Here is a 25,559-nt window from a genome sequence, read left to right on the forward strand (position 1 = left end):
GTCATGGATTTACTCTTAGAATAAGTGTTTTTATGCATATAGACAACAAGTTAACAATTCAGTATAGTATCCATTTCGGTTCCTTTAGTCTCTTCAACCATCCAACCTCTAAATGTGAAAGTGTAAAAAAAATGAATTGCAATATGAATTTCTTAATTGTAAATATTAGGCAAAACTGAATATGAATGAGTGGAACATGATTATTTTAGATTTAAGGATGATGAAAGCTACTGTCTTCCCATACTATTTGTCTCTCGGCAAAATGGTAAGCACCAACTCCCTGCCCTCATGGGGCTTATAGTCTAGAAAAGTATAAAGATAAACTACATAAACAATTAAATACTCTGTTAGTTGGAAAGTGTCTTAGTTACTTTCTATTGTTGTGAAGAGACACAATGACTGAAGCAAATTATAGAAGAATGCATTTAATGGGGGCTTATAGTTTCAGACAGTGAGTTTATGACCATCATGGCAGGGAGCATGGCAACCTATGGGCAGGCATGGCACTGGAGCAGTAGCGAGAGCTACATCATATCCACAGCACAAGGGAGAGAAAAAAAATCTAGCAATGATGTGGGCTTGTGGGCTTTTGTAACCTCAAAGCCCATCTTCAGTGCTACACCTCCTCCAGGAAGTCTTTACCTCCTCATCCTTCCCAAACAGTTCTACTAACTGGGGACCAATCATTTAAAAACATGAGCCTGGGCAGCCATTCCCATTCCAACCACCACAGATATGAAGGACTTGAATGGCATTCTAACAGGTAGTAGCTAGAGCTACCCTGTCTTGTTTCAGGATCATCTAGGAGAAAGAGGGAGTTTAGTCAGATAGAAGATCATACACGTAACGTGGTACCGTGTGAGATATGCACAATGGGGCCTACATGGTGTCTATGTAATTCCAAGGATTCTGATGCAAATTTTAGTGGCTAAGGAATCACTGGATGGTTTTAATCGAGGCGCAATGATCCAGCAGAGCTATGGAAAGCATAACAGCAGTTTTTCTGATGACAGTATATTCGTAGGACAAGAAGAGTAGAGGGAAACCGTGTGGGAATGCATCGCAAGCCGAGAAAGGACAATGACATGGATGTGGGTGGGCACAGCACAGCGGAGAGCTAGTTGCATTATGGGTCATTTAAAAGACAAAACAGAGCACTTGGGAGACAGAGGCAGGCGGATCTCTGTGAGTTCGAGGCCAGCCTGGTCTAGATGAGCTAGTTCCAGGACAGGAACCAAAAAGCTACGGAGAAACTGTGTCTCGAAAGGTTGAGGAGGAGGCAGAAATCTTTAATAAATAAATAAATTTAAAAAAAAGAGTGGCATTAAGGAGAAATAAAAGCATTTCCATTGGGGAAAAAAAGAAAATAAAAAAAAAGAGAAAACAGAATGTGCTAATCTTTAAAATATGGGTTATGAATAGTAGAAAAGAGATGGGATAAACTGTTGGGTTCTGTTTTGTTCCCCAATTTATAAGAGTTTGCGGCCAAATTGCCTGTAAACACAGAAGCAACAAGTTGCTTTGTGAACTTATGTCTAAACAAACCTTTTTCTTTACTCCTAGCCTTACTTTCACACTTTGCTGTTCATTTTTGTTCTGAGATGCCTGGAACTTAAATGTGGAAAGAATGTAATGTGGAAGGATCCCATTTTCAGGTTAGGATAACATTTAGTTTTGTATGTAATATCATAGTTTAGCCAGGCGGTGGTGGCACATGCCTTTAATCCCAGCACTCGGGAGGCAGAGACAGGCGGATCTCTGTGAGTTCGAGGCCAGTCTGGTTAACACAAGATAGTTCCATGAGACAGCCACAGAGAAACCCTGTCTCGAAAAACAAAACAAGACAAAAATCATAGTGTAATATTCCTGTTGTGGTGGCTGCACCTTCAATTTGTTGATAGGGATTTCTATTTGCAATTCAAGCATTATAATGATTGACATGGTAACCAGTGGATTTCTGGCTTACTGTCAAGTCATAAAACCTGGAAGCTGGAGAGATGCTCAGTGGTTAAGAGCGCTAGCTGTTCTTCCAGAGATCCTGAGTTCAATTCCCAGCAACCACATTGTGGCTCACACCATCTGTAATGAGATCTGGCGCCCTCTTCTGGTGTGCAGCCATACATACAGGCAGAACACTATTTATAATAAATAAATAGATCTTTGAAAAGGAAATAAAACCCGTCACTAGTCAGCAGAGAGTTACTTCAACTCTTCAAAAATGTTAAGATTTTCTAAGTATGCCATCATTCTCCCATATAAGTTGATATTCATCCTTGCATAGAAGAGATGGAAAGAAGAGATATTTATTGATTAACAACTGAATTGATGAAGTTTTACACACGGACTGTGGAAAGTGTGAGCAGTAAAAGATGCTGAAACAAATATCTGATGTGGCTAAGGTGGGGTTGTAGTGACCAGTGGCAGTCAAAGTGGCTTGACTTTTAGGGGGGCAGGAGTAGTACTTGATGATATCGCTGATAACTTCCGTCTTTAAAGGTTAAAGATGCTGGGAGGATGGTAACAACACCAAGAGAGGGATTCTGGCTAGTGGGACGAAAGTTCTACTCAAGGCTGAAGTAGCACAAATAGCGACAGTCACCACCAGTCTATCAGAAAAAAGAAAACCAGTAAAATCACCGGGGAACTAAGTTTTGGCAGCTAGAAAATAGTGTGTAATTCATTGTTTTCCACAGGATATCTCCAAAAAATCCAAAGGTTCAACCAAATCCAGAAGAACACAGAGGTGAAGATGAAGATGAAGATGTCCAAGCAGAAAGAATAAGGACATCAGCTGCCTTGAGTACTTCAAATTTACATGAGGTTTGGAATCATAGGTGCTACTGAAAGAATACAAGAATTGTTCAGAAAAAGCTTGATGTGTTGGTTTTAACTTTGGGAGTGTGAAGTTTTGTACATTCGTAAATATCAAGTTACCCTAGAAGGTTCTAGAAACTAAAAGAACATAAAACACAATGATTCTGATGGGCTGTGTTGGCACAGGCCTTTAATCTCAGCACTTGGGAGGCAGAGGCTGGAGGATCTCTGTGAGTTTGAGGTCAACCTGGTCTAGAGTAAGTTCCAGGGTAGTCAAGGCTACACAGAGAAACCCTGTCTCAAAACCAAAACAAAACCAAACAAAAACTCCCAAAACTCAAAACAAAGCACATTTTTATGCTTCTTTTGAGGAAAAAAAATGAGTTTAAACAAGTAGAATTATAATTTTAGAACAAAGCAAGACCTTAGTAGTTGGAAAATGCAATATTTGGGGTAAAATGCTTAATAGAGACCAGGAGATTCAATCATGCTTCATGCATTCTAGTTCGGTGCTATTCCACTGAGCTGTGTTCCCAGACACAGGCTTTCCTTTCATCTGACTCAGATGCTATACTCTCTCCTAATGTCGTCAGTTCCCTTCTGCCCAGACAGAGAGTTATCTTCCATGGTGCTCTGGTGCTTTCCTAGTGTGTTTGGAGACCAGAGACACTGGATGACATTAATGAATGTTTCTTACATTGGTGATGGTAATGATTACTTTCAACTCAGAATACAGTTTGATTTATGGTAAATGCCATGAGAATCTAAGAACAAAACACCTCTGAAATTCAGAAGCAAACCTCACTTCTGTCTCTTCTAGAGGCCAGTCATAATCGCCAGTGGTCTGCACAAAGAGTATGCAGGTCAGAAGAGAAGTTGCTTCTCAAAGAGGACAAAGAAAGTAGCAGCCAGAAACATCTCTTTCTGTGTTAATAAAGGTTTGGAACAACCACTTTTAAATTTGCTGGTTAAAGGGCTTTAATGAGTTACTTTTTGTGGTATTGGAGAATAGAACCCAGAGCCTCACGTGTGCTAGGCAGGCATTCTACCAATGTGCAGCATTCTTAGCTTTCTCTTTACCTCTGTTTTGAAGCAGAGTCGCACTAAGTTTCCAAGGATGGCTTTTTGAACCAACTCTTTTGTTCAGTCAGGCCTTGCTACTGTGATCCTCCTACCACAGCCTTCTGGGTAGATGGTGTTACAGGTCTGCACACACCAAGTCATTAATCAGTATTTTTAGGAATTAACATCTATACAAGAGGCAGCCTTCATTCCTTCATTTGTTCAATGTATATATGCATTTCAGGGTGTCAGGGACTGTTTTAGGGAGAATTCAGGAGACTTCCTGCCCTTGTGAATTTTGCATCCAAGGAGTCCATAAAAGTAACGTATCAATAAAATACCAATTGTTACATAAGCTCTATGTAGAACCTTGAAACCTGTGAAATAATGTGAGTGACCTGGAACCGTGTTTTATTAGAACAAGGAAAGGCTTTACTTGAATAGTGACATTTAAGTGAATATCTCTGTGACAAGATGGGGACAGCCATGGTAAGGATTTATATACAGAGTGACCGAATTTAAAGCAAAGAGGCCAGCAAATGCATCTCTGTGTGGGAAGGATGACGTCAAGCAGGGTTTGGCTAGGTGCACTTCTTTAAATTAGCAAGAATGGTGCAGTTTGCACCACACTAGTAGGGTGCGATCAGAGGATTTTTAGCAGAGAGTTCACATTTTATAGAGATTACATACTGCTGAGAGAGGGAACTTGGATTGGTATGTAAAATGAGAAAAGATTTTTTTCTTAAAAATGAAAAATACATACTGATATTTGTTTATGAATTTGAGAAGGGGTGATTTATGTCAGTTCACATGAAAGATCATGGTAGTTTGGGTACATGTGGTTTATTTTTGGTGTAAGAATAGTGTTCCAGTCTTTTGAGGTTTAGAAATTATTTGCATGGAAACACAGATGCACCCCCTCTTCTACATAGTGTATGATTATCTACTGTGGAAAATAATTGAAGTAGGAAATTTAGGGGGGGTGATGTGGGTTTCCCCTCTGTATGTTGTGAATATGTGTTCTTCCTTTGGGCCTGTGGCAGGGAATCTTAACAGAGATATATAGAGAGAGTAGACAGAGTTGGAGAGCTGCCATCTAGGTACTGAAGGAGACACACACCAGAACTTTACCTGGTAAGCCACAGCCTTGTGGCCATCCACAGAATAATAGAAATGGGTTAATTTAGGATGTAAGAGCTAGCTAGAAATACACTTACGGTATTGATCAAACAGTGTTGTAATTAAAATAGTTTCTGTGTGATTATTTTGGGTCTGGGCGGCTGGATAACAAATGAGAAATCTCCATCTACAGGGAAATGATTATCAATGGGAAATTAATAAGCTTTTGGTGAAGTATTAATAATGAGAATTAAATAATATGTTTTTATGACATAGATTGTATGCATTTTCAGTCAGAATTGCTCTATTTGAGGATTCTAAAGACCTTTCAAGATTTTACTGGAAAACTATAAATCTCCGTCTCATTTCCAAAATTGATAATCTCATTCTTTCCTTCAGGTGAGATCTTGGGATTGTTAGGACCCAATGGTGCTGGTAAAAGTTCCTCTATTAGGATGATAGCTGGGATCACAAAGCCAGCAGCTGGAGAGGTAGTAAAAATTAATACATTGTTTTCATTTCCCCAAAAAAATTATTATCATAATAAATATAGGTTATATATTTATAAGACTTTTATTGGTGTTTTGGATATATGTACTTTTCCTTTTATTGTTTTGTATGATTTTAAAGTTTATACTAGGAATTGGAATGTTACCAGAAACCAAGTACCTATTATATACCTGAATTTGTCTCTCTTTCCCACCCCACGCACATATGAAATTATGCTCATATATTAGAAAATTTACTTGTTTACTGTGATAACTATAGATCAGTTTCTGTGATGTGTTCTTGTTTTAATCATTAGGGTGTTTTCCAGCTATATGGCAGTTTTTAGACTGTGTGGAGAAAAGCCTCACCTACCGTCAGTAAAGCTGCTTACTCTTGTAGGTGGAACTGAAAGGATTTAGTTCACCTGTGGGTTACCAGGGTGATGGCACAGTCAAGTTTGGATACTGTCCTCAGGAAAACGTGCTGTGGCCCGTCCTGACAGTGAAGGAGCACCTGGAGGTGTACGCTACTGTGAAAGGACTGAGGAAGGAGGATGCTGCCATTGCCATTTCAAGGTTCAGCAGAGGGGGTGTGTGTACAGTGTGTGTGGGGGTGTACAGTGGGGTGGGTGTGTGTACAGTGGGGTGTGTGTACAGTGGGGTGTGTGTGTGTACAGTGGGGTGTGTGTGTGTACGGTGGGGTGTGTGTACAGTGGGGGGGTGTACAGTGGGGTGGGTGTGTGTACAGTGGGGTGGGTGTGTGTATAGCGGGGGTGTGTACAGCAGAGGTGTGTGTGTACACCAAAGAGGGTGTGTATAGCAGAGGGAATGTGTCATCCCTTTATGTCAATGGTGGATAGGCAGTACTCACAATGATTTTACTAATGAGGAACAGGAGCGGAAAGGCATTTCTCACTCTTTGGAGTATTGCTGGTAGAACAGAAGTGAGAGACAACACCTGACTCCCCACATAACTCAATGTGGGAGCTTGAAAAAATGATTGAACCGAATAGTTGACAAAGAGCCAGTGAGTCTATACTCATGAATAATCGCGCTTTTCAGGTTTCTAATGAGAAGATGGGAATGGAATAAACATCAGTTCTCATTCCGAATTATAATGGGGAAAAAATTTCATGTGGCAAAAAGTGAAGTAACTTTTCATCATGATTCAAATTTTGAGAACAATACTGCCGCACTTCCTCCAACCTTCTTATACTTATGGGTGATTTCACTTCCCCAAGTTCTCTCTCAGTGTGATATTCCCATTTTATTTTCTATCAGATTAGTGAACGCCTTTAACCTACATGGCCAGCTGAATGTTTTAGTGCGGAAACTAGCTGCAGGAGCCACTAGAAAGGTACGTATGGTAGCCGGTGCTCTTCTGAGGGCTTATGCGGGGTGGAAGCAAACAGGGGACTTTTTTTTTCTTTCCCTTCGTTGCAGCTGTGCTTTGTGCTGAGCATCCTGGGAAATTCATCTGTCCTGATTCTGGATGAACCGTCTACAGGCTTAGATGTGCCAGGGAAACAGCAAATATGGTGAGTATGTTTATAGGCCCCAGACCCACCGTGATAAACATGTTCCTGATTCAGTTGAAATAGTACTAGTTAGCTGCTATAGCCTGGGTGCTGAATGATCTCTAAATACCTGTCTGTTTAAGGTTTTCTCCCCAGCCAGTAGTGCCGCTGAGGGGTGCTAGCTAGCACCTTTAGGAACCTAGTGTAGGGAAGCTAAGATGACCTTGAAGAAGATATTGGACCTGTGGTCCTGAAGAAAGCTACTGAATTTCCCCAAAGCACTCCCCACCTTGCCGTAGGCTCAAAGCAATGGGCCTAATCATCCATGGCTTAGAATTTCTAAAATATTAATGCAAAATAAACTTCTCCATTTAAGCTGATTATCCCAAGCATTTTTATCATAGTGATACAAATCTGGTATGTAATAGCATCGTATCAGCGGCTATCATGGCAAATATTCCAGACGATCAACTTACAAGGAGGAGATTCGTTTGGGCTTGAAGTTTTGGAGGTTTTAAGTCCATCTGAGATTGGCTTCACTGCTTTGGGGCTGTGGTAAGGTCGCATGCCATGGCAGGAACACATGATAGCTATGGTCACTTTATAAGTCAAGGAGCTCAGAGAACGAGGAAGGCACTGAGGTGCCACGATCCCCTATAGAGGCACTGATGTCCTAAACATATCCACTTAGACCTCACCTCTTAAAGATTTCATCGCCTACTAATGACACCATCTGGGACCAAATCTTTAGCACATGGACCTTTATGAGACATTCAAGGCAGAAATCCAGCTACAGAGATAGTTCATGTTATTGGGGCAGCAAATATTTAACAAGTGGATGATCCAAAATGCTCCATATTCTTTAGTTTGGGGCTTAATAATAAATAATTTTAATTTTGTATTTTAATTATTAAGAATTTTATAACAATTTATTTTGGTGCTTAGACTGTTTTCAAAGACCCTTAGCTTAGTGACATAATTTCCTTATTTCCACATCTGTCAAATTTACATATCTAACATATCATTTTAGTTTTTCCCTATTTCTTACCTGTGAATCACCCTTTTGACTAATAAAACCCCTGATTTTCTTTCATATTTGTAATTATCCAGTATTCTCTCCCATTTAAAATAAACCTTTGTTATCACTATTTAATGCAAATATTGAAAGAATTATTTATGAATCTGTTATACCTGTCACTCAGTTCCAATCATTGTCACTAGAAGGTCAACTTCATTTCATCTAATTCTCAACACATTTCCTCTTGCAGCTTCTATTATCTTACAGGAAATATGAAGCAGCATGCCTTTGTATTCATCATTATTTCAGTTAGTATCTCCAAAATACAAAGAAACTTCCTTTTAAAGTTTAACTGTGATGCCATGAACATACCAAAATATTTTTTAAAATTCTCGTTATTTTTTTTTAAAAAAAACTAGTCAGCATTCATTTCTCTGGTGTTTTTGAATACATGAATATGATTTGTAAACTGTATTCTATCTATACATTGTTCCTCTTTATCTTTCCTTTACTTTTGGTTTTAAATTCTATTAATCTTTATGCACTTCAGGCAGGCAGTCAAGGCAGCTGCTAAAGACAACGAGGTGGGTGTCCTCGTGACCACCCATGACCTGGCTGAGGCCGAGGCTCTGTGTGACCGAGTGGCCATCATGGTTTCCGGAAGACTGAGGTGGGTATCTCTCCAGAGCCCGATTCGGGATTGCCTGTAGAAAGAGCAAGTCACTGTTAGCAGCTAGTTCCATCCCTTTGCCTTCCTCGCTGATACCCTTTCTTTTCTCTCTGACATTTAAGAATAACAGAAATTAAACGACAGTGTTTTCTTCCCCATTGTGTTCTTCCTACTCACAGATGCATTGGTTCAATCCAACACCTGAAAAGGAAGTTTGGCAAGGATTACATTCTAGAACTAAAAGTGAATGAAACTTCTCAAGTGGCATCGGTGCACAGGGAGATGCTGGAGCTGTTCCCACAGGCCGCACGTCAGGAAAGGTGAAGAGAGCTGTCCATGGCGGAGATCTATGTATGCTTTACAGACACTGGTTTCTGTTAGCTCTGTGCCAACACGAGTGATTGAGCTTCACAGTGATAGTTAGGGACCTCGAAGAAGGTGTGTTGAATCTTCCAGGTTACAAGAGGTTTACAAACTACACAGGACCGTGGGTCTCTTCCTCCAGGAATTAGCAGCAAAGGTGAAGGGTCTTTCTTTAATAGATAGTTCTTGTTTCAAAATAGAGACTATAATGAGTGTGTGTGTATGCATGCATATGTACACTTGCCGTGTGCGTGTGCATGCATATGCACACTTGCCGTGTGCGTGTGCATGCATATGCACACTTGCCGTGTGCGTGTGCATGCATATGTACACTTGCCGTGTGTGTGTGTCTGTATGTTATTAGGAACAGGATAAAAGAGATAAAGCAGAAACTGGATTTAAAATTATAGGGATGAGCATTTCAGAGAAACAATACACAAAACTGTCATTCTCATCTTCATAGAATGTGAGTGTAGAGGTCACCTAAGGTATAGCTCAAAACCTGCTCTTACTCCTAAACTTTCAGTATCACTAGTCAAAGAAATACATATGTTTTTTAAACAAACATGGGAATATAATGAATAAGAAATTAAGAGGGTGGTCCGGTCTGAAGACATCCAGCCCTGGAGGTCTGGTCAGACTTACTGCCACTTAGGAACTCTGCACCGTTACTCTGGGAGTGAACTGAGAAACAGCAAAGGATGCTGTCAGAAGCAGTACCAGAAGGAATGTGCCCCAGATCAGTCTGTCCCTTAGAGGCTCCAGGGTTTTTAAATCTTTCCATAACTGTCCTGTGCTTCTCCCCAGCCTTAGAGCTCTGATTATGAGTTGGCTTTATGGTTATAATACTGAACTCATTTGAATTATTTTCCAGCCTGATTTGGACTTGTCTAAGGATGGATGTAGTTTAGCATTTCTGATTTTAACAAGAAAACTGTTTGAGTTAACTGGATATAAGTAATAATATAAAATACTCTGCCATTACTACAGATATCTACAACAGCCAGTTCTCTTCAATAATTCCAAAAGACTTTATTGTTAGATAATTTGTTTTCACATTTAATACATATATTACCTTGTACCAACTTTATTTTTGAAAAGAAATGGTTGATTATACAAGGATTTATTCTGATGTGTTCCTATTCCCAGCTATCTCTCCTTGCTGACCTACAAGCTACCCATAACAGATGTTTATCCTCTGTCTCAGGCCTTTTACAAATTAGAAGCAGGTAAGAACAAACTTCTAAAGGACTTGGAGAGTAATACAATGAAGGGTGGGTGTGCAATACATTCTAAAAATGGACCCTGCAGGGTGTTGATTTTGAGAATTCTAATGGTAATAAACTCAGCCCTCTGGAAAGAGGTTCATCTGCAGCAGGGGACTTGTTGTAATATGAGCGGCGGCGGGGCTGTGTCCCCAAAACCCCAGCCGCTTGCCCGGCTCAGCTAGCTTATGCCCCAAAATAATTACACAGACACTATATTCATTTAAACACTGCTCTGGCCCATTTCTAATCATCTATGTAGCGCCCCTAGGTGCGCTTACCGGGAAGATTCTAGCCTAAGTCCATCCTGGGTCGGAGCTGGGGCATGGTGTGCGTCTTCCCTGGAGCTGGTAGCATGGTGTCTCTCTGAAGGCGTCTGCTCTGGAGAGGAGAGCTGTCGAGTCTGACCTCACTTCCTCTTCCTCCCGGCATTCTGTTCTGTTTACTCCACCCACCTAAGGGTGGGCCTATCCAATGGGCCTAGCAGTTTCTTTATTGCTTAGAGCCAATGAAATCAACAGATTGATATATGACACTCACACATCACTTCCCCTTTTTCTGTTTAAACAAAAAAAGGAAGGCTTTAACCTTAACATAGCAAAATTACATATAACAAAACAGTTATCAAGTAAAAGTTACATCAGAAACATTTATACATATAACAAAATTGACCGTAAATCTCTATCAATAAAGCAAAATCTATACTAATGCAAATTATTCATGTCTATATCATATCCCCCTTTAAATGTAAAAGAACGTTTTATAAACCATATTTGGGAACATGGGCGCAGTTTTTTCTCTCCAAACTGCTTCCTGCTGAATGGGGGCGTCGTTAATCAGATTATTTAGGGTGTAACCTGTGTGCCAGGTTTATCTCAGTTGGCAGTTGAGTGACGTAATTTTTTGAAGATGTTCACAGCAACCCTTCAGGAGGACGTGGTCCATCATACCAAATCAGAATAGAAGAAATCCATAGAGTCTCATCCTCTGTGAAAACAAAAGAAGACTCTCTCCAAAGCATCATATCCTTAGACCCAAATTCTGAAATCATACCCTCATGATATCCGTTCTGGTTCCACTTGGCAGCCCATATAATGAAATGTCTGTCTGTACTTAGCTCCTTCACAGTCAAAAATTTTAAAGAAAACACAATGTACATAATCCAGACTCTCTGTGAATTTTCCATCTTTACGCGGCTTATTTTTATTTATATCTATAACTATCTGTACTCTGTCTCTTTAAAGACTTTACTTTTACTTTTTTCTTTTTAAACCATTAACTTTATTCTCTATATTCTTTTTTCTTCTCTCTCCCAAGCCTACGTACATTCATCCAACAGTGTGACTCGTTTAGCGGTCTGAATCTGTCCTATTGTGAATCTGCAAATTTTTACTATCCAGGAGCCAGGTGCACTTTTGATTTGCGCCTTTAAATCACTAGGCGCTTAAGAATCTAAGCTGTGACATTCCTAGGTTAACTTTTTGTTTTTTGAGCGCATCTCTTTGACCTGGAATAACCCTGTAGACCAGGCTGTCTTTGAACTCTCAGAGATCCGCCTGTCTCTGCCTCCCAGGCATTGGGATTAAAGGTGTTTGCAACTACACCTTGAACTCACAGAGATCTGTTCGTCTCTGCCTTCTAGGCACTGGGATTAAAGGCGTGTGCTACCACACCTTGAAGTCACAGAGGTCTATCTCCCTCTGCCTCCCAAGTGTTGGGATTAAAGGTGTGTACACACAACAACTCTCTTCCTTTTTTTGTTTTTTGCTTTAAGAACTTCAACTTTCAGCTTGCATATATTTTTAACACACAGTAAACCATTTAGAAATTTTCTTTGTCTTTGAATCTCTCTTTACTGTATATCTCTCTTTTTCTGACCACATGAGTCTTTAATTTACCAAGCAATATCAGTAGGACTAAAGGCGTGGCTTTGCCGGCTGGATCCAGCCCATTCCTTAGCTTTCCAGCCTCATGGCTGATGTACAGGCTGCAGCCATGTTTATAGCCACAACTGGCATTTCAAGGTACCTGCCAGCCAGAGAGCTACAACAGACAACACTCAAGTCCTCTCTCGGTAGCCGGCCCTCCTGCCTCAAACAGTCAGAGTTTGCCCTGGCAGGATGGCCCAGAAAGCCGGCATTTTTAAATGGCACAGCTTTTTTCCTGCTGCGGCTGAAAACCGAAAAGCATGTGTTCAGCTTTTCATCAACACTGTTTAAGTGTTTTGTGGCAGGACCTCTTAATGAGCCGCAGGGTTTTGCAGCTAAAGCTGAGTCAGGAAGCCTCTTGGGGCTACCAGGTAGGAGCGGCACTCAGCACTTTAATTCTGAGACTGAGCGTGTAGCACAGAAATTCTTTTCATCCAAGTTACATCCAAATCTGACACGCAGAGCACTGCGCAGTCTGAAAACACGTCCCTGTATGGCAGCAGGAATCCGCCATGCTCTTCCGCCTGCCTAAGCCTGATTCTGCCTTCTTCCCAGGAGCAGGCGGGGAGCTCTGAGTCATCGCACGGTCTCAGAGCACTCTCCTTCCGATCCCAAGCGGGAACACAAACATAAAGCCAGAGTTTGCACTGGCGGCACAGCCCCAGGAAGCCACTCTTTGAAATGACACAGCGTTTTTTCTGCTGCTGTTGCCGAATCAGGAAATCTCTCTACAGCACGCCACCAACAAACAGCAAAAATCTATGTTAAACGCTCTCTCCCTTATTTTTAAGCCTTCTCAAGTTTTTTGTGGACTCAGTTAGCCACACGTCTGGGCGTCATTTGTTGTAATATGAGCGGCGGCGGGGCTGTGTCCCCAAAACCCCAGCCGCTTGCCCGGCTCAGCTAGCTTATGCCCCAAAATAATTACACAGACACTATATTCATTTAAACACTGCTCTGGCCCATTTCTAATCATCTATGTAGCGCCCCTAGGTGCGCTTACCGGGAAGATTCTAGCCTAAGTCCATCCTGGGTCGGAGCTGGGGCATGGTGTGCGTCTTCCCTGGAGCTGGTAGCATGGTGTCTCTCTGAAGGCGTCTGCTCTGGAGAGGAGAGCTGTCGAGTCTGACCTCACTTCCTCTTCCTCCCGGCATTCTGTTCTGTTTACTCCACCCACCTAAGGGTGGGCCTATCCAATGGGCCTAGCAGTTTCTTTATTGCTTAGAGCCAATGAAATCAACAGATTGATATATGACACTCACACATCAGGGGACTGAAGCTACAGAGGACACACAATGCAGCTTATGTTCTCGAATCGCAACTGCATTAACGTAAGAGAAACCATGACCATGCTCTGTTTGTCTGTGTGTTCATATTCCATCCACATCGTTGATGTGCTCAGATTACACTGATGCGGTGAAAGCAACAGGGCCCTCACCCATCATCATCCCTTATCTGTGCTGATGGATTTAACCTTCTATTGTTGGAAGAGGGACCACTTGTTGGTTTCCAGCCACCTGGCTAGCTTAGATCCGAAATAATCACACAGAAACTGTATTAATTAAATCACTGCTTGGCCCATTGGCCTAGCTTCTTTTGGCTAACTCTTATATTAATTTAACCCATTTCTATTAATCTGTGTGTTGCCACCATGTGACAGTGGCTTACTGACTAAAGTTCCCAGCATCTGTCTCCTGCGGCTCCATGGCTTCTCTCTGACTCTGCCCTACTTTCTCCCAGCCTACAGCCTAGCTTTCTCCGCCTAGTTCTGTTCTTCCCTGGGCTCAAACCAGTTTCTTTCTTTCTTTCTTTTTTTTTTTTTTTGATTTTTCGAGACAGGGTTTCTCCGTAGCTTTTGGTTCCTGTCCTGGAACTAGCTCTTGTAGACCAGGCTGGCCTCAAACTCACAGAGATCCGCCTGCCTCTGCCTCCCGAGTGCTGGGATTAAAGGCGTGTGCCACCACCGCCCGGCTTTAAACCAGTTTCTTTATTCATTAACCAATAAAAGCAACACATAGACAGAAGGACCTCCCACAACATTCTGTTACTGAATGATAGCTAAGGTCCTTCTTTGGTTGCCCAGAACTATTCTTGCTACTAACTCTATCTGTCTGTCTGTCTGTCTTACTCTCAACTAGCTAGATAATTCCTAGCAGCAGATCATCATTGTGTAATTTTCTGAAGAGCTCTAACCCTTACGCTAGTTTTGCTGGCTTCCCATCATACTGCTGCTGCTCGCTAGCAGGGAGACAGTGGATAAAATGTACCCAATCCCTGAGTTTTTTATATAGCTTATCTCTACAGTGACAGGGAGAATCAGTGTCTCTACAAGGGCATTAGGAGTAAAGGAGTTAATTTACTAAGTGCCCAGAACAGAGCCTGCCTCATTGTGCTAGAGATAATATGAATCTCTGTTGTTGTTCATTCTTGTTAGCGGACTTCCTGGCTCTTCCTAATTGTTGCTAGTCAAACACATTCTTGCCTTGGGACTCTGCACTTGCTCTTCCTTCTTTTTGAAATTATGTTTTCTAAATATTTAGGTTGTTGCTCCTTCACAGTTTTAGGTTTCTGCTCAATTATCAAATTATTACTATAACTTCCTCAGTGGCCCTATGTAAAAAGAGTATGCAATAATTTCTTGTTTTATCTTGTATTATAAAAATATAATATATTTTATTATATATTTAAATGCATATGAATATAATGTCCATGTTTCTCCTGCTAAAATGCACAGACAGAGGCCAAGGATTTTGTTTCTTCCCCTTACTGATCTGTCACTGGCATTTAAAAGTGCCTCTCACACAGGGGATTCCCACTGTCTAAGTGATAAACTTCAAACAAGTAAGCATCTAAATCTAGTGACAACTGTCATGTAGATAGATCTCCTGGTGTCCCCAATGGAGACCTGATAAGGTATTACCACTGAAGGGAATATAGATGGGATCCTCTCAAAGACTATGGAGTGAAAATTTCCTCACATGTAAGAATATTTTGATCATTGGTGTCATTCCTTAAGGAAAATGCATATCTTCCAAAGACATATATACTAAATAGCAGAGATTAACAAAATATAAGAAAAACCCAATACAAGGTGAATTTGCTATGCATTCATATTATTGATATTTATTTTTATTTCAACCTTTATTTGAGAAAATTTACTAAAATCCTCGAAATCCATCACTTACCTGTAGAAACCCCATGATTCCTCTTGTGTGAACTCCATATATTTCATGATGTTGTTCTGCCCTGTATTTATTCATTCAATTTATCTTTTGCTCATTTTAATAATTTTATTTTGGTGTATACAACTTTGAGACTTTTCTTGACAATAAACTGTGAGTCTATGTTCATTGTCTTTTATCGATTTATCTGTTTTTCAGTGAAACGCAGCTTTAACCTGGAAGAATACAGCCTCTCTCAGTGCACGCTGGACAAAGTGAGTCAACTCGTTTGGCTTCGTGTCGGGACTATACATTCATGAGAGGAGCATGGCTTTTCCCTGTTCGCTGCAGGACAGCCAACAGCTCAGTAACCATACTCCTGCTTTGTCTCCTGTGTAGGTGTTTTTAGAACTTTCGAAGGAACAGGAGCTGGAAAATGTTCATGAAGAAACTGATACAGCTGTGAGATGGAAACTGCTCCCTCACTTGGATGAACCGTGATGTCTCAGACCTAGGCTCTGCCAACCTAAAACTAATGTTTTCTGCAGTAACTAGTAGGATTAATCATTTCAAAGATGTTTTCATATCAGTGCTATTCACATTTTATCTGCTTAGTGAACCACAAAGTAAAATTTATTATAATCCATGCCCTAAAACTTAGAGGCTATAAGGAAATACAAAATAGTAGTAAAGGACTATAAAAACAAAACTATAAACTCAATTTTGAAAAAGTATTCATTTGTAACAATGATTGGAACATTCACTTGATGAGGCAGGTGAGGAGCATGCTTAGTGCCCTTAGCTGCATGGAGACTTCATGGTGGTTGACAAATATAAAATTTATAACTCTTCTTTTACATAAAGTATGAGATATTATTTTTCCTCAAACCTTTCCAGGGATTATTTCAACAGCAGTAGAAATGATAAGGCCCTGGACCCACAGATAGTGACATATCTTGAACACAGCTCAAATACAACCTTTGAAAACAAAGGGATTCACAGTAATAATTGTTCATTTAAAAATGTTTTAAATACTAATAGCATATTCTCAGGATTTCCTTAATCTCTTCACAAATAGTGTTCTGTATATTTGATATTAATTTCAGTCTATTTTCTACTTGTATTAGTATATGTACATATGTGTACACTATGTGGATGTCTCTCATATGTCAACTTTGCATGTTATTTTAATTTCTCCTGATATATCTATGTAACACCAACACCAGAAAAAATATTTCAAATGTTAGGCAGTATTCCTACTCTAATTTTATAATATTTTATATAGCTTACATATAACATTTTTCTGTTCACTAAGTTTTTATAGGTGCTGGAGAGATTGCTCAGTGGTCGAGTGCTTATGCTCTTGTGAAGAACCTGGGTTCAGTTCCCAGCACACACATGGCAGCTCACCACTGTCTGTAACTTCAGTTCAGAGGATCTGATGCCTCTCTGTTCACACATGGGCTCCTGCACACGTGCGGTGCATAGACATACACTCAGGTACCACGTATACAGAAAACAGTTTTTTTTATAAAAGAGTATTTGTATAATGGAGAAAATACAGAAATTAGGTAAAATTCAATAAAAGAGCCCCTATAGTTCCTTCATATAAGTCATTTGTTTACATTCTTTGAGCTAGGTCTATAGAGTGGTTACTGTGTTTGGCACACACATTTCCTAACTACACGCTGACTTGTATTTACTGATGCCACAGTGACATATTCACCTGCTTTCAAATTTAGGATGCTGTTGAAGCATTATATGTTTGCATTTAGGTTTGCGTTAAGGATAAGCTTTGCTCATTGGTTTTTGCCTTACTCATTACCCATTTACAGGATTCCTATGTAATGGACCAGGTTAGGTGCGTGTTTGGTAGTTGGATACCACTGTCTTGGAAGACTGCTCTGTTAAAAAGCCAAACATCTTAAGTGCTTACTTGTCAGAGGTGAAGGAATTGTATTTTAAGTATTATGGATTTTAAATTAATAAAAAAAACTTATGTTTAAATTCCTACCTGGGACTGATATCTAACATATTGGATAGTGCAATTCCAAAGTAAATCAGTATTTTGGCCTCATCTTCAACTGTGAGGTTTATAGGAAGCTTAGCTGTGACCATGCTTCTCTCCTCCGAATAACATTTTTTAGATTTTTAGCTCACCGTTATGTTTACTGCTCTCCCACAAAATTAGTCATTATCATCATGACTCTGTGCATCAATATTCATTTCACTTACAAATAGATTTGTAAATTTTGAGTATGAAGCTACTTTCTTCTGAGTAAAATTGTTAGTAGCCCCTTCAGAGACAAAAATCTCAGGTGTTTTTTTTTCTTCGTGTGTGAAGATTGGCTCACTCCACTCTTCTACAATGAATCATATTTTAGCTGGGTTATCAAATTTGTACTTGTCTTTGATTGTTTATCAGGTTATTGATTAACTTTTAATGATTCCATCCCCTGTGTGTATTGTACTTTGATCCTTTTTTTCTCATTACCTTCTCTTGTCTCCCTCCCATCCCACTGGACTCTTTCTGCTTCCCACCTAATTCCCGTACTATGTGTGTGCATGCATGTATTCACGCTTGCATGCACACACTACTGAGTTGAACTAGGGCTAGATAAATGAGCAAAGATGGAGTTATTTATCATAGCATTGGCAATTTATCAGTTGCTACACTGAAAAAATGTCTTGCCCTCTGTCCTGATTGGTTTTGTTGTTGTTTTGTTTTGCTTTGTTTTTTGTTTGTTTGTCGATTTGACACTTGTCATTAGGGAAGAGGGAACATACACAAGATTGGCCTCTATGCTATTATATGAGGGCATTTCCTTCCTTAATGATTAATCCTGGAGGGCTCAACCCACTGGGGGAGGTATTGCCTCAGAATGTGTTTCTGGATGGTAGAAGAAAACAGGCTGTGTAAACCACAGTGCAGCTGGTAAGCATTCTTCCATGGTCTCTGCTACAGTTCTTGTATCTAGGATCCTGCCTTGAGTTCCTGCCCTGACTTCTGTCAGTGATGGAATGGGACTTGATAATCGTAAGATGAAATTAAACCTTTCCTTCCAAGTTGATTTGGTCATGACGTTTTATCATAGCAATAGAAACCCCAAGTAAAACACCCTTCTCCCGCAACTGTAGCTGTCAGTAGCTCCCCAGGGAGAGGAAAAGACCTTCGAAAGCCCATCCACATTCAGATTTGTTAATATATATTGAAGTATCAACTCAGAAACAAATTGCACTTTTATGCTAAGTAGAACCACCTACATCAGCAGGACATTTTTTTTAACAAAAACTTATTTATCACAAGTAAATAATTTTCGGATCTCTTTAATGCTTATTTCTAGAATTAACATTTTAATCAGTTGCTTACCACATATATTGCCAGTCTTAAAATGTTCTGTTTCACACACAGAATTCTCTCAACTGAAATTTTGCTTCATATTTAAGCATCATTTCAGTTTTATTTTTTTTATAAAAATTATCATATAATGTATTTGTTCATATTCTTTTCCTCCCCTATAACTCTCATCAAATATCATTTACTCATGCAATTTCATATTATTTCTCTTTAAAAAAACTCAAATCTCTAAGACACAGGGGGTTGTTCATGAGATCTCTTTTATTTCCCTTTTCTAGGGAGATCCACGAGTTCCCACAGGGCCCTAAAAGGAGTCATTTTATTGCTATGGTTGTTTAGCAGACTCATCTAGCCTAAGGCTCTTGGCCCCATTAAGAGTGTCAGGTATGAGTTTCATCTCATGGAGCAGCCCTTAAATCCAGTTTTAAAAAGTGGTTGATTGTTCCCGTATCATTTGTGCCACTATTACTAGGTCAGGACAGCTCGAAAGCAGGATGTTCTTGTAACACACAGGGTTTTAGCCGAGTGTGATATTGATCGCTTTTCTACTCTTGACCATATCTAGACCCTTCCATTCGATGCTTTCCTAAAATATAAACTCATACAAATGGAACTTAAATGGAGTTACCACATAATGGGGGAGACAATGCCCAACTAGACATCATAAACTATCAAATAAAATCCCTAGAACCAGAAATGAGTTACATCGTTTTGAACTATTGGCCAAAGAGGTCCTATAGATGCCCCCTCAATGATCACATTATTGACTACTACCAGTACTATGGGTTACCTTCCACAATGTGATGGGAAGACCCCTTTGCTGAAGAGACCACATAGTTATAGCATCAAGCATGGCGGAAGCAAGCTGGTGCTCAGCTAGAAGCTTTGCCCCTACTAGCGAGAATCCCTTCAGCTTTCACCAGCTCTGTATATGTGCCTTCTTCAAGGTAGAACTATTATCGTATTTCTTCTGCAACCCTTCTCTGGACCACATTAAAACAAAATCAGAAGCAGCCCTTTGTTTGTTACTTGATTTCTCCCATATTTTGCATCTCCCTCTTCACTGTCCCTTTAAGTTTCATCCTTAACAAAGGTAAAACCAAGCTAGGCTTGGTCCTCTCACCTATTGCAGAACTGGGGAGGGGGAGACAAGAAGATCGGTGTGTGTTTGAGGCTGGGTTAGTTAGGAAGATCCTACACTTAACAGCAGCAGAAAATACACAAAGAACCTCTTGACCCAAAACTACTTGTTTTTAGGTGCCATACAAATCTTTCAAAACCATACTGCTAGAAAACAATAGATATTTTTCTTTTGTTTCTCCATTTCATATTCTTCACTACACACATAAACTCAAATCACTTATTATGAGCAACTTTCATGTGAAGGCTATGTGGTAAATACAATACAAATTCTCTTTTTATTTATTTTTTTAAATTTATTTAAAAAAAAACCTATCTTTTGTCATTTTACATGCCCAATCCATTTCCCACTCCATCTCCTCCTCCTGCTCCCTCCACCTTCCTCCCCTTCAATCCCCCCATCCCACCACCACCCACTTCTCAGAGAGGGCAAGGCTTCCCATGGGGAGTCAACAAAGTCTAGCACATTGCTTTGAGGCAGGACCAAGGCCCTCCCCACCTATATCTAGGCTGAGCAAGGTATCCCTCCAGAGAGAATGGGTTCCAAAAAGCCAGAACAAGCAGTAGGGATAAATCCTGGTCTATCTATCAGTGGCCCCACAGTCTGCCCCAGTCATACAACTGTCACCCACAATCAGAGGGCCTCGTTTAGTCCTATGCTGGTTCCCTCACAGTCAGGCTGGAGTTGGTGAGCTTCCATTAGCTCAGGTAAACTGTTCCAGTGGGTATTCACATCATGGTTTTGACCTCATTGCTTGTATTCTTACTATTCCCTCTCTCTGACAGGAGTTTGGGAGTTCAGCTCAGTGCTCCACTGTGGATCTCTGTATTTGCTTCCATCAGTTGCTAGATAGTAGGTTCTATGGTGACAATTAAGGCACTCATCAATCTGACTACAGGGCAAGGTCAGTTTGAGTACTCTTTCCTCTATTGCTTAGGATCTTAGCTGGGGTCATTCTTGTAGATTTCTGGGAATTTCTCTAGTGCCAGGTTTCTTGCTAGCCCCACAATGGCTCCCTCAATCAAGATATCTCTTTCATTGTTCCCTGTCTCTTTCCTTCCCCCATCTCATCCGTCCCATTCCCTCTAGTTTTTCCTCCTCCCTTTCTCCCCTCCTCCTCTCCTTCCACGTTTCTTTCCCCCACCCCCACTTTCCCAGTTCTCAGGAGATCTTGTCTCTCTCTCTAAAAAAAAAAACAAAAACAAAAACAAAAACGATAAGACATTGTAAACAGTCATGAATGTTCTGGGAACAGAACCCAGGTCCTCTGCAAGAGTGGCCAGTGCCCTTAACCCATCTATCTCTTCAGCTCCCTTTATTGATTCTTTAACATCATCTGGATTTTTACACTCTGTGGGAAGAGATGAGTGTACCCAGTCTATAAAGAAATGAGTTGTACGCAGTATCCATCATAGGTCATAAGAGTACTTGGCCATGGTATCCAACCCTCAGAGGATTCGTAAAGAGGTATTGTAGAGTCGAGAAACGATCAACGCTGGACTGCAAAGGTCTCATTCTTTGTCACTAGGAGAGAGCCTGTAGAGAGTAGGAATGAAGTCTACTAAAGACAAGAGGTAAATAAATAGAACTTGGTACAGTCACAGCCCACTGTGGCTGGAGTTGTAGATAAGTCAGCGCCAGACCGCAGGCAGGCCGTCCTCAAGGCATTCCTGAGTGGGACACAACAAAAAGCATGTCTCAAGATTGTTTATTTGGTGTGGAAGAGGGTTGTATTCTGATTTCTAAGGGGCAAACAGGCAAAAGATAGAGGCGTGTAATGTGTCTCCGTTAGCTAATAAATTTCCAGGAAAAGATTAGAAGTGAAGCAATATTTGACAAAAGGACTTATTTGAAAATTTCCCAGCACTTCAAAACCACAAGATCTTTATAAATGACTACCAAGTTCCATATAAGACAAAACAACTGAACTTGTTGTGATATTCCATATGATTGTGGTGAAAGATATATATATATATGATTTCCAAGTAAGAAAAACAAAATACCCTGCAAGAGGACAGGGAACTGAGCTCGCATCCTCTGCAAAACCAGCAAGCATTCTTAAATTGTGAGTCATCTCTCCAGCACTTATACAGACATTCTTATCATCAGTACTATAGGAAATAAGAAAAATCACATTATTTTTAATGTAGAGAAGACACTAACTATAACCAAAACCCAACAATAGAATTTAAGAGCAACATTTGATGAGTCTTTCCCGTTTTTTCCATATTATTCCTTAAATCCCAAAGATATTTCTTAAATTGTTTTTAAATTGTATGTGCTTGTCTGTGCACCATGTATGTGCCCATTTCCCGTGGCCAGAAGAGGACATTGGTTCCCCTGGCACTGGAGTTACAGATGGTTGTGAGTCAGTATGTGGGTGATGGGAATCAAATTCAGGTCCTGGGGAAGAGCAGCCAATGTTCTTAACCATTACTATAGCTCTAGATCCCAAAAATTAAATTTTAAAATGATTTCTGTTAAAATGATGGATATTATCGTGTCTGCTTTGGATCTCATAAATGTGGAGACTCGGGCTTTTAGGGCAAATCTTTGCTCGGCACTGTAAAATAAATAGTGTACAGGTGAAGGTTCAAATATGTTTAACCTTTAGGGAACTGAAAGGGCGAAGAAAAAAGTGAATACAAACATAAATTGAATTTTTATATCACTAGATGAGTAGCTGAAGTTCAAATATGTTTGTTAACACTTAAAGATAATCAGTAAATCAAAGTTAATATCCAGCACTCCCTAGACAAGATATGATGTAAAGGGATCCACAGAAAGGCACAGAGAAACACAGTCTGAGTAAAGATGAAGAACTGGAAAGCACCAGGGATGAATTAAGACATGCTTAAAACCACATGAGTGGAGGAAACCGAGTCACCATTTTAAAGACTTGTATTTATTTTATAAAAGTAAAATTTAAAAAATCAAATTAAATAAAAGGGGAAATTTTATTAAGTTGCTTAAAAAAGGAAATCTTCCATATAAAATAATGGTTCTTGATCAAAATATATCTGAGAAATAATAGTTGAAGTAGAGGGATGAAATAGATCGTTAAAAAATATTCCATGGGAAAAGTCCATGAAACGGAATCAAGTTTAATTTGATTAATATATGTTCTATAAATATTTATTTGTTTTCATTTTATGTGTGTGGGTGCTTTGCCTAAGCCACTGCTTCTCAACCTGTGGGTCACAGCCCCTGGGGGTGAAATGGCCTAAGGCCATGTGCATATCGGATGACTCATAACAGCAGAAAATTATAGTTATGAAGTATCAACGAAAATAATTTATGGTTGAGGGCACCACAACATGGGGAATTGTATTGGGGGAGGGGCTCATAATGCTGGTAGTAAGGTTGAGAACCATTGGCCTAAATACATCTTTACTTCACATGCATGCAATGTCCATGGAAACCAGAAGAGGGCATCAGATCTCTCTGGAACTGCCCTGTGAGTGCTGGGAACCAAACTGGTCCTCTGAAAGGGCAGAAAGTTATAGTTATCACTGAGTTATCTCTCCAGTCCCTTACATATTATGTTTTTTTTTATTTTTTTGAGGGTTTGTGTATAGTTTATTCAGTGAGTTATGGAAGGAAAGGGAAGGAGGGAGGGAGAGAGGGAAGGAGGGAGGGGAGGAGGGAGGGAAGGAGGGAGGGAGAGAGGGAAGGAGGGAGGGAAGGAGGGAGGGGGCGCTGCAGCCATCTCTTCTGAAGAGAGACGGGATCACATATTATATTTTAAAGAAACAATATATAGTTAAGAATGATATCAGACAAAACCTGCAGGTATGTTGTTCAACTGGGTCTGAGGAAAGAGGGAATATATTCATTTCTAAGAAATAATACATTTTCTAAAAGACAAGATCTCCTGAGTAAATTGGGAGCATGGGGACCATGGGAGAGAGTAGAAGAGGAGAGAAGGGGAAGGAAGGATAGTGGAGAAAAATATATAGTTCAATAAAAACAATAAAAAATGAACTAGGAGAAGATTCTGGCCCCACTGCCAGGGATTCTACAAACGGACTAAGCCACACAACTTTCACCCACATGCAGAGGGCTTAGTTAGGTTCCATACAGCTCGCCAGCTGTCAATCTGGAATCTGTGAGCTCCCACTATCTTGGGTCCGCTTTCCCTGTGGATTTCCCTGTCATGATCTTTGCCCCACCCATGGGAGTCCCTATTCTTTCTGAGGAAGGGATGAGCGGTGGGGTGGGAGGAGGTAGAGGAGAGCAGGAGGAAGGTAAGGAGGGAGAACTGTGTTTGGCATGTAAAATGAATTATAAATGTAAAATAAAATAAAATAGAGCCAGGTGGTGGTGGCGTACGCCTTTAATCCCAGCACTTGGGAGGCAGAGGCAGGCAGATCTTTGTGAGTTCAAGGCCAAGCCTGGTCTACAAGAGCTAGTTCCAGGACAGGCTCCAAAGCTACAGAGAAATCCTGTCTCGAAAAAGAAAAAAGAAAAAAACTGAGAATGCAAAAAAGACATAAGACATTTTCTAAATTATAATCTCTGTGCACAAAATGTTAGCAGTGTTATTAAATGTGCTAATGCGTGTTCTGCAGAAGGCACCAGACATACAGAAACAATCACAAGGCTTGTTGTTCTCACCGATTATGAGTTCAATCTGGTTGTGCAGACTTTGCTGAGCAATTTCTGGATCTAATATAATTAGCAAACAAGTAAACAAGCCTAAATAAATACCGAAGGAATATTTCATATCTGTGTGATGCTTTGTCTTCCGTGCACACAAGAAGTTCATGATAATGTAGCCATTGCCTGCTGCAAACATTTGACAACACGGGGAACAGGACATATTGAAAACCAGTGGTTGTCTACAGAGAAACTTGCTTCTTGGGATTGGATGTTAATGTATCAATCTCTTCCTCCCTCCTTGCCCCTCCCCCCATAAGTGGTGGAGCGCAGGGGGCGGGGTTACATCGCATATGTGTACGCACTCAGATAATTCAGATAAAGGCCAGAAGACAACCTTGGCTCTCATCCTTAGAAACATCCCCCACCTCCAGACAGGCTAGCCAGCAAGCCCCATGAATACTCTTGTCTCCCCCTCCCCACCCCAGTACTGTACATTGATCCCAAGCTAACACCTCTGACATTTCTTACATGGGCTCTGGAAATCAAACTCGGTTCCTTAGGCTTGCAAGGCAAACACTTTACTAAGTGAACTTTCTCCGCAGCCTGAGAACACATCTCTCCACTCTGCTTTTCTGCCGTAAATGACGATGGAAATAGGATGCACACAATGCTACAGAAATGTAGGCAAAAGTGCAGATTTACCCTGTAACCCTGGAAACATTGCTATGCTGTCGTGTGAAGATCCAGCTTTTAAAAAAATCAATGAAGGGCTTTGAGAAATGATCTTATCCAATGTGTACGTTTATTCTTGTAATTTAGGAAATTCTTTTCTGCTCTGCTTTGAGCTGGCCTTTTTCTGATTTTTGTTTAAAGAACGCTGCTGCTCAGAGTCAAGTCTCCTATTGGGGTCTAATCTGAAAGAAAGAAAAATGCTTTTTAAAAAGCCCAGCTTCTTCCTGGTTTGATGGTTGCTAACGTTCCGATATGTCCAGCCAACCATCTGCAACCACAAATTCCCTGCTGAGGAGCTGGCGGGAGGCAGAGGAAGAAAGA

The 25,559-nt window shown here is 40.4% G+C and overlaps 1 protein-coding gene across 3 annotated transcripts in view; it reads left to right on the forward strand.

The window, feature by feature from the left end:
* The window catches only part of LOC142859821 (ATP-binding cassette sub-family A member 6-like), a 72,032-nt gene extending 54,620 nt beyond the window's left edge, over positions 1-17,412 (forward strand). For 2 of the 3 annotated variants that reach the window (XM_075990244.1, XM_075990245.1), the window contains 12 exons: positions 1,564-1,655; positions 2,694-2,820; positions 3,635-3,752; positions 5,395-5,486; positions 5,884-6,059; positions 6,765-6,840; positions 6,927-7,021; positions 8,569-8,688; positions 8,868-9,008; positions 10,201-10,280; positions 15,625-15,680; positions 15,805-17,412. In XM_075990244.1, coding sequence (XP_075846359.1) covers positions 1,564-1,655; positions 2,694-2,820; positions 3,635-3,752; positions 5,395-5,486; positions 5,884-6,059; positions 6,765-6,840; positions 6,927-7,021; positions 8,569-8,688; positions 8,868-9,008; positions 10,201-10,280; positions 15,625-15,680; positions 15,805-15,906 — 1,275 coding nt within the window. In that variant the 3' untranslated portion in view covers positions 15,907-17,412. Of the gene's footprint in view, positions 1-1,563; positions 1,656-2,693; positions 2,821-3,634; positions 3,753-5,394; positions 5,487-5,883; positions 6,060-6,764; positions 6,841-6,926; positions 7,022-8,568; positions 8,689-8,867; positions 9,009-10,200; positions 10,281-15,624; positions 15,681-15,804 lie in introns of those variants that run through there. The other variant, XR_012912261.1, reaches the window with a different exon arrangement.
* The last annotated feature ends 8,147 nt before the right edge of the window (positions 17,413-25,559 follow it).

The sequence above is a fragment of the Microtus pennsylvanicus genome, chromosome 11, assembly GCF_037038515.1.
Source record: "Microtus pennsylvanicus isolate mMicPen1 chromosome 11, mMicPen1.hap1, whole genome shotgun sequence".
In the NCBI taxonomy this organism is placed as follows: domain Eukaryota; kingdom Metazoa; phylum Chordata; class Mammalia; order Rodentia; family Cricetidae; genus Microtus; species Microtus pennsylvanicus.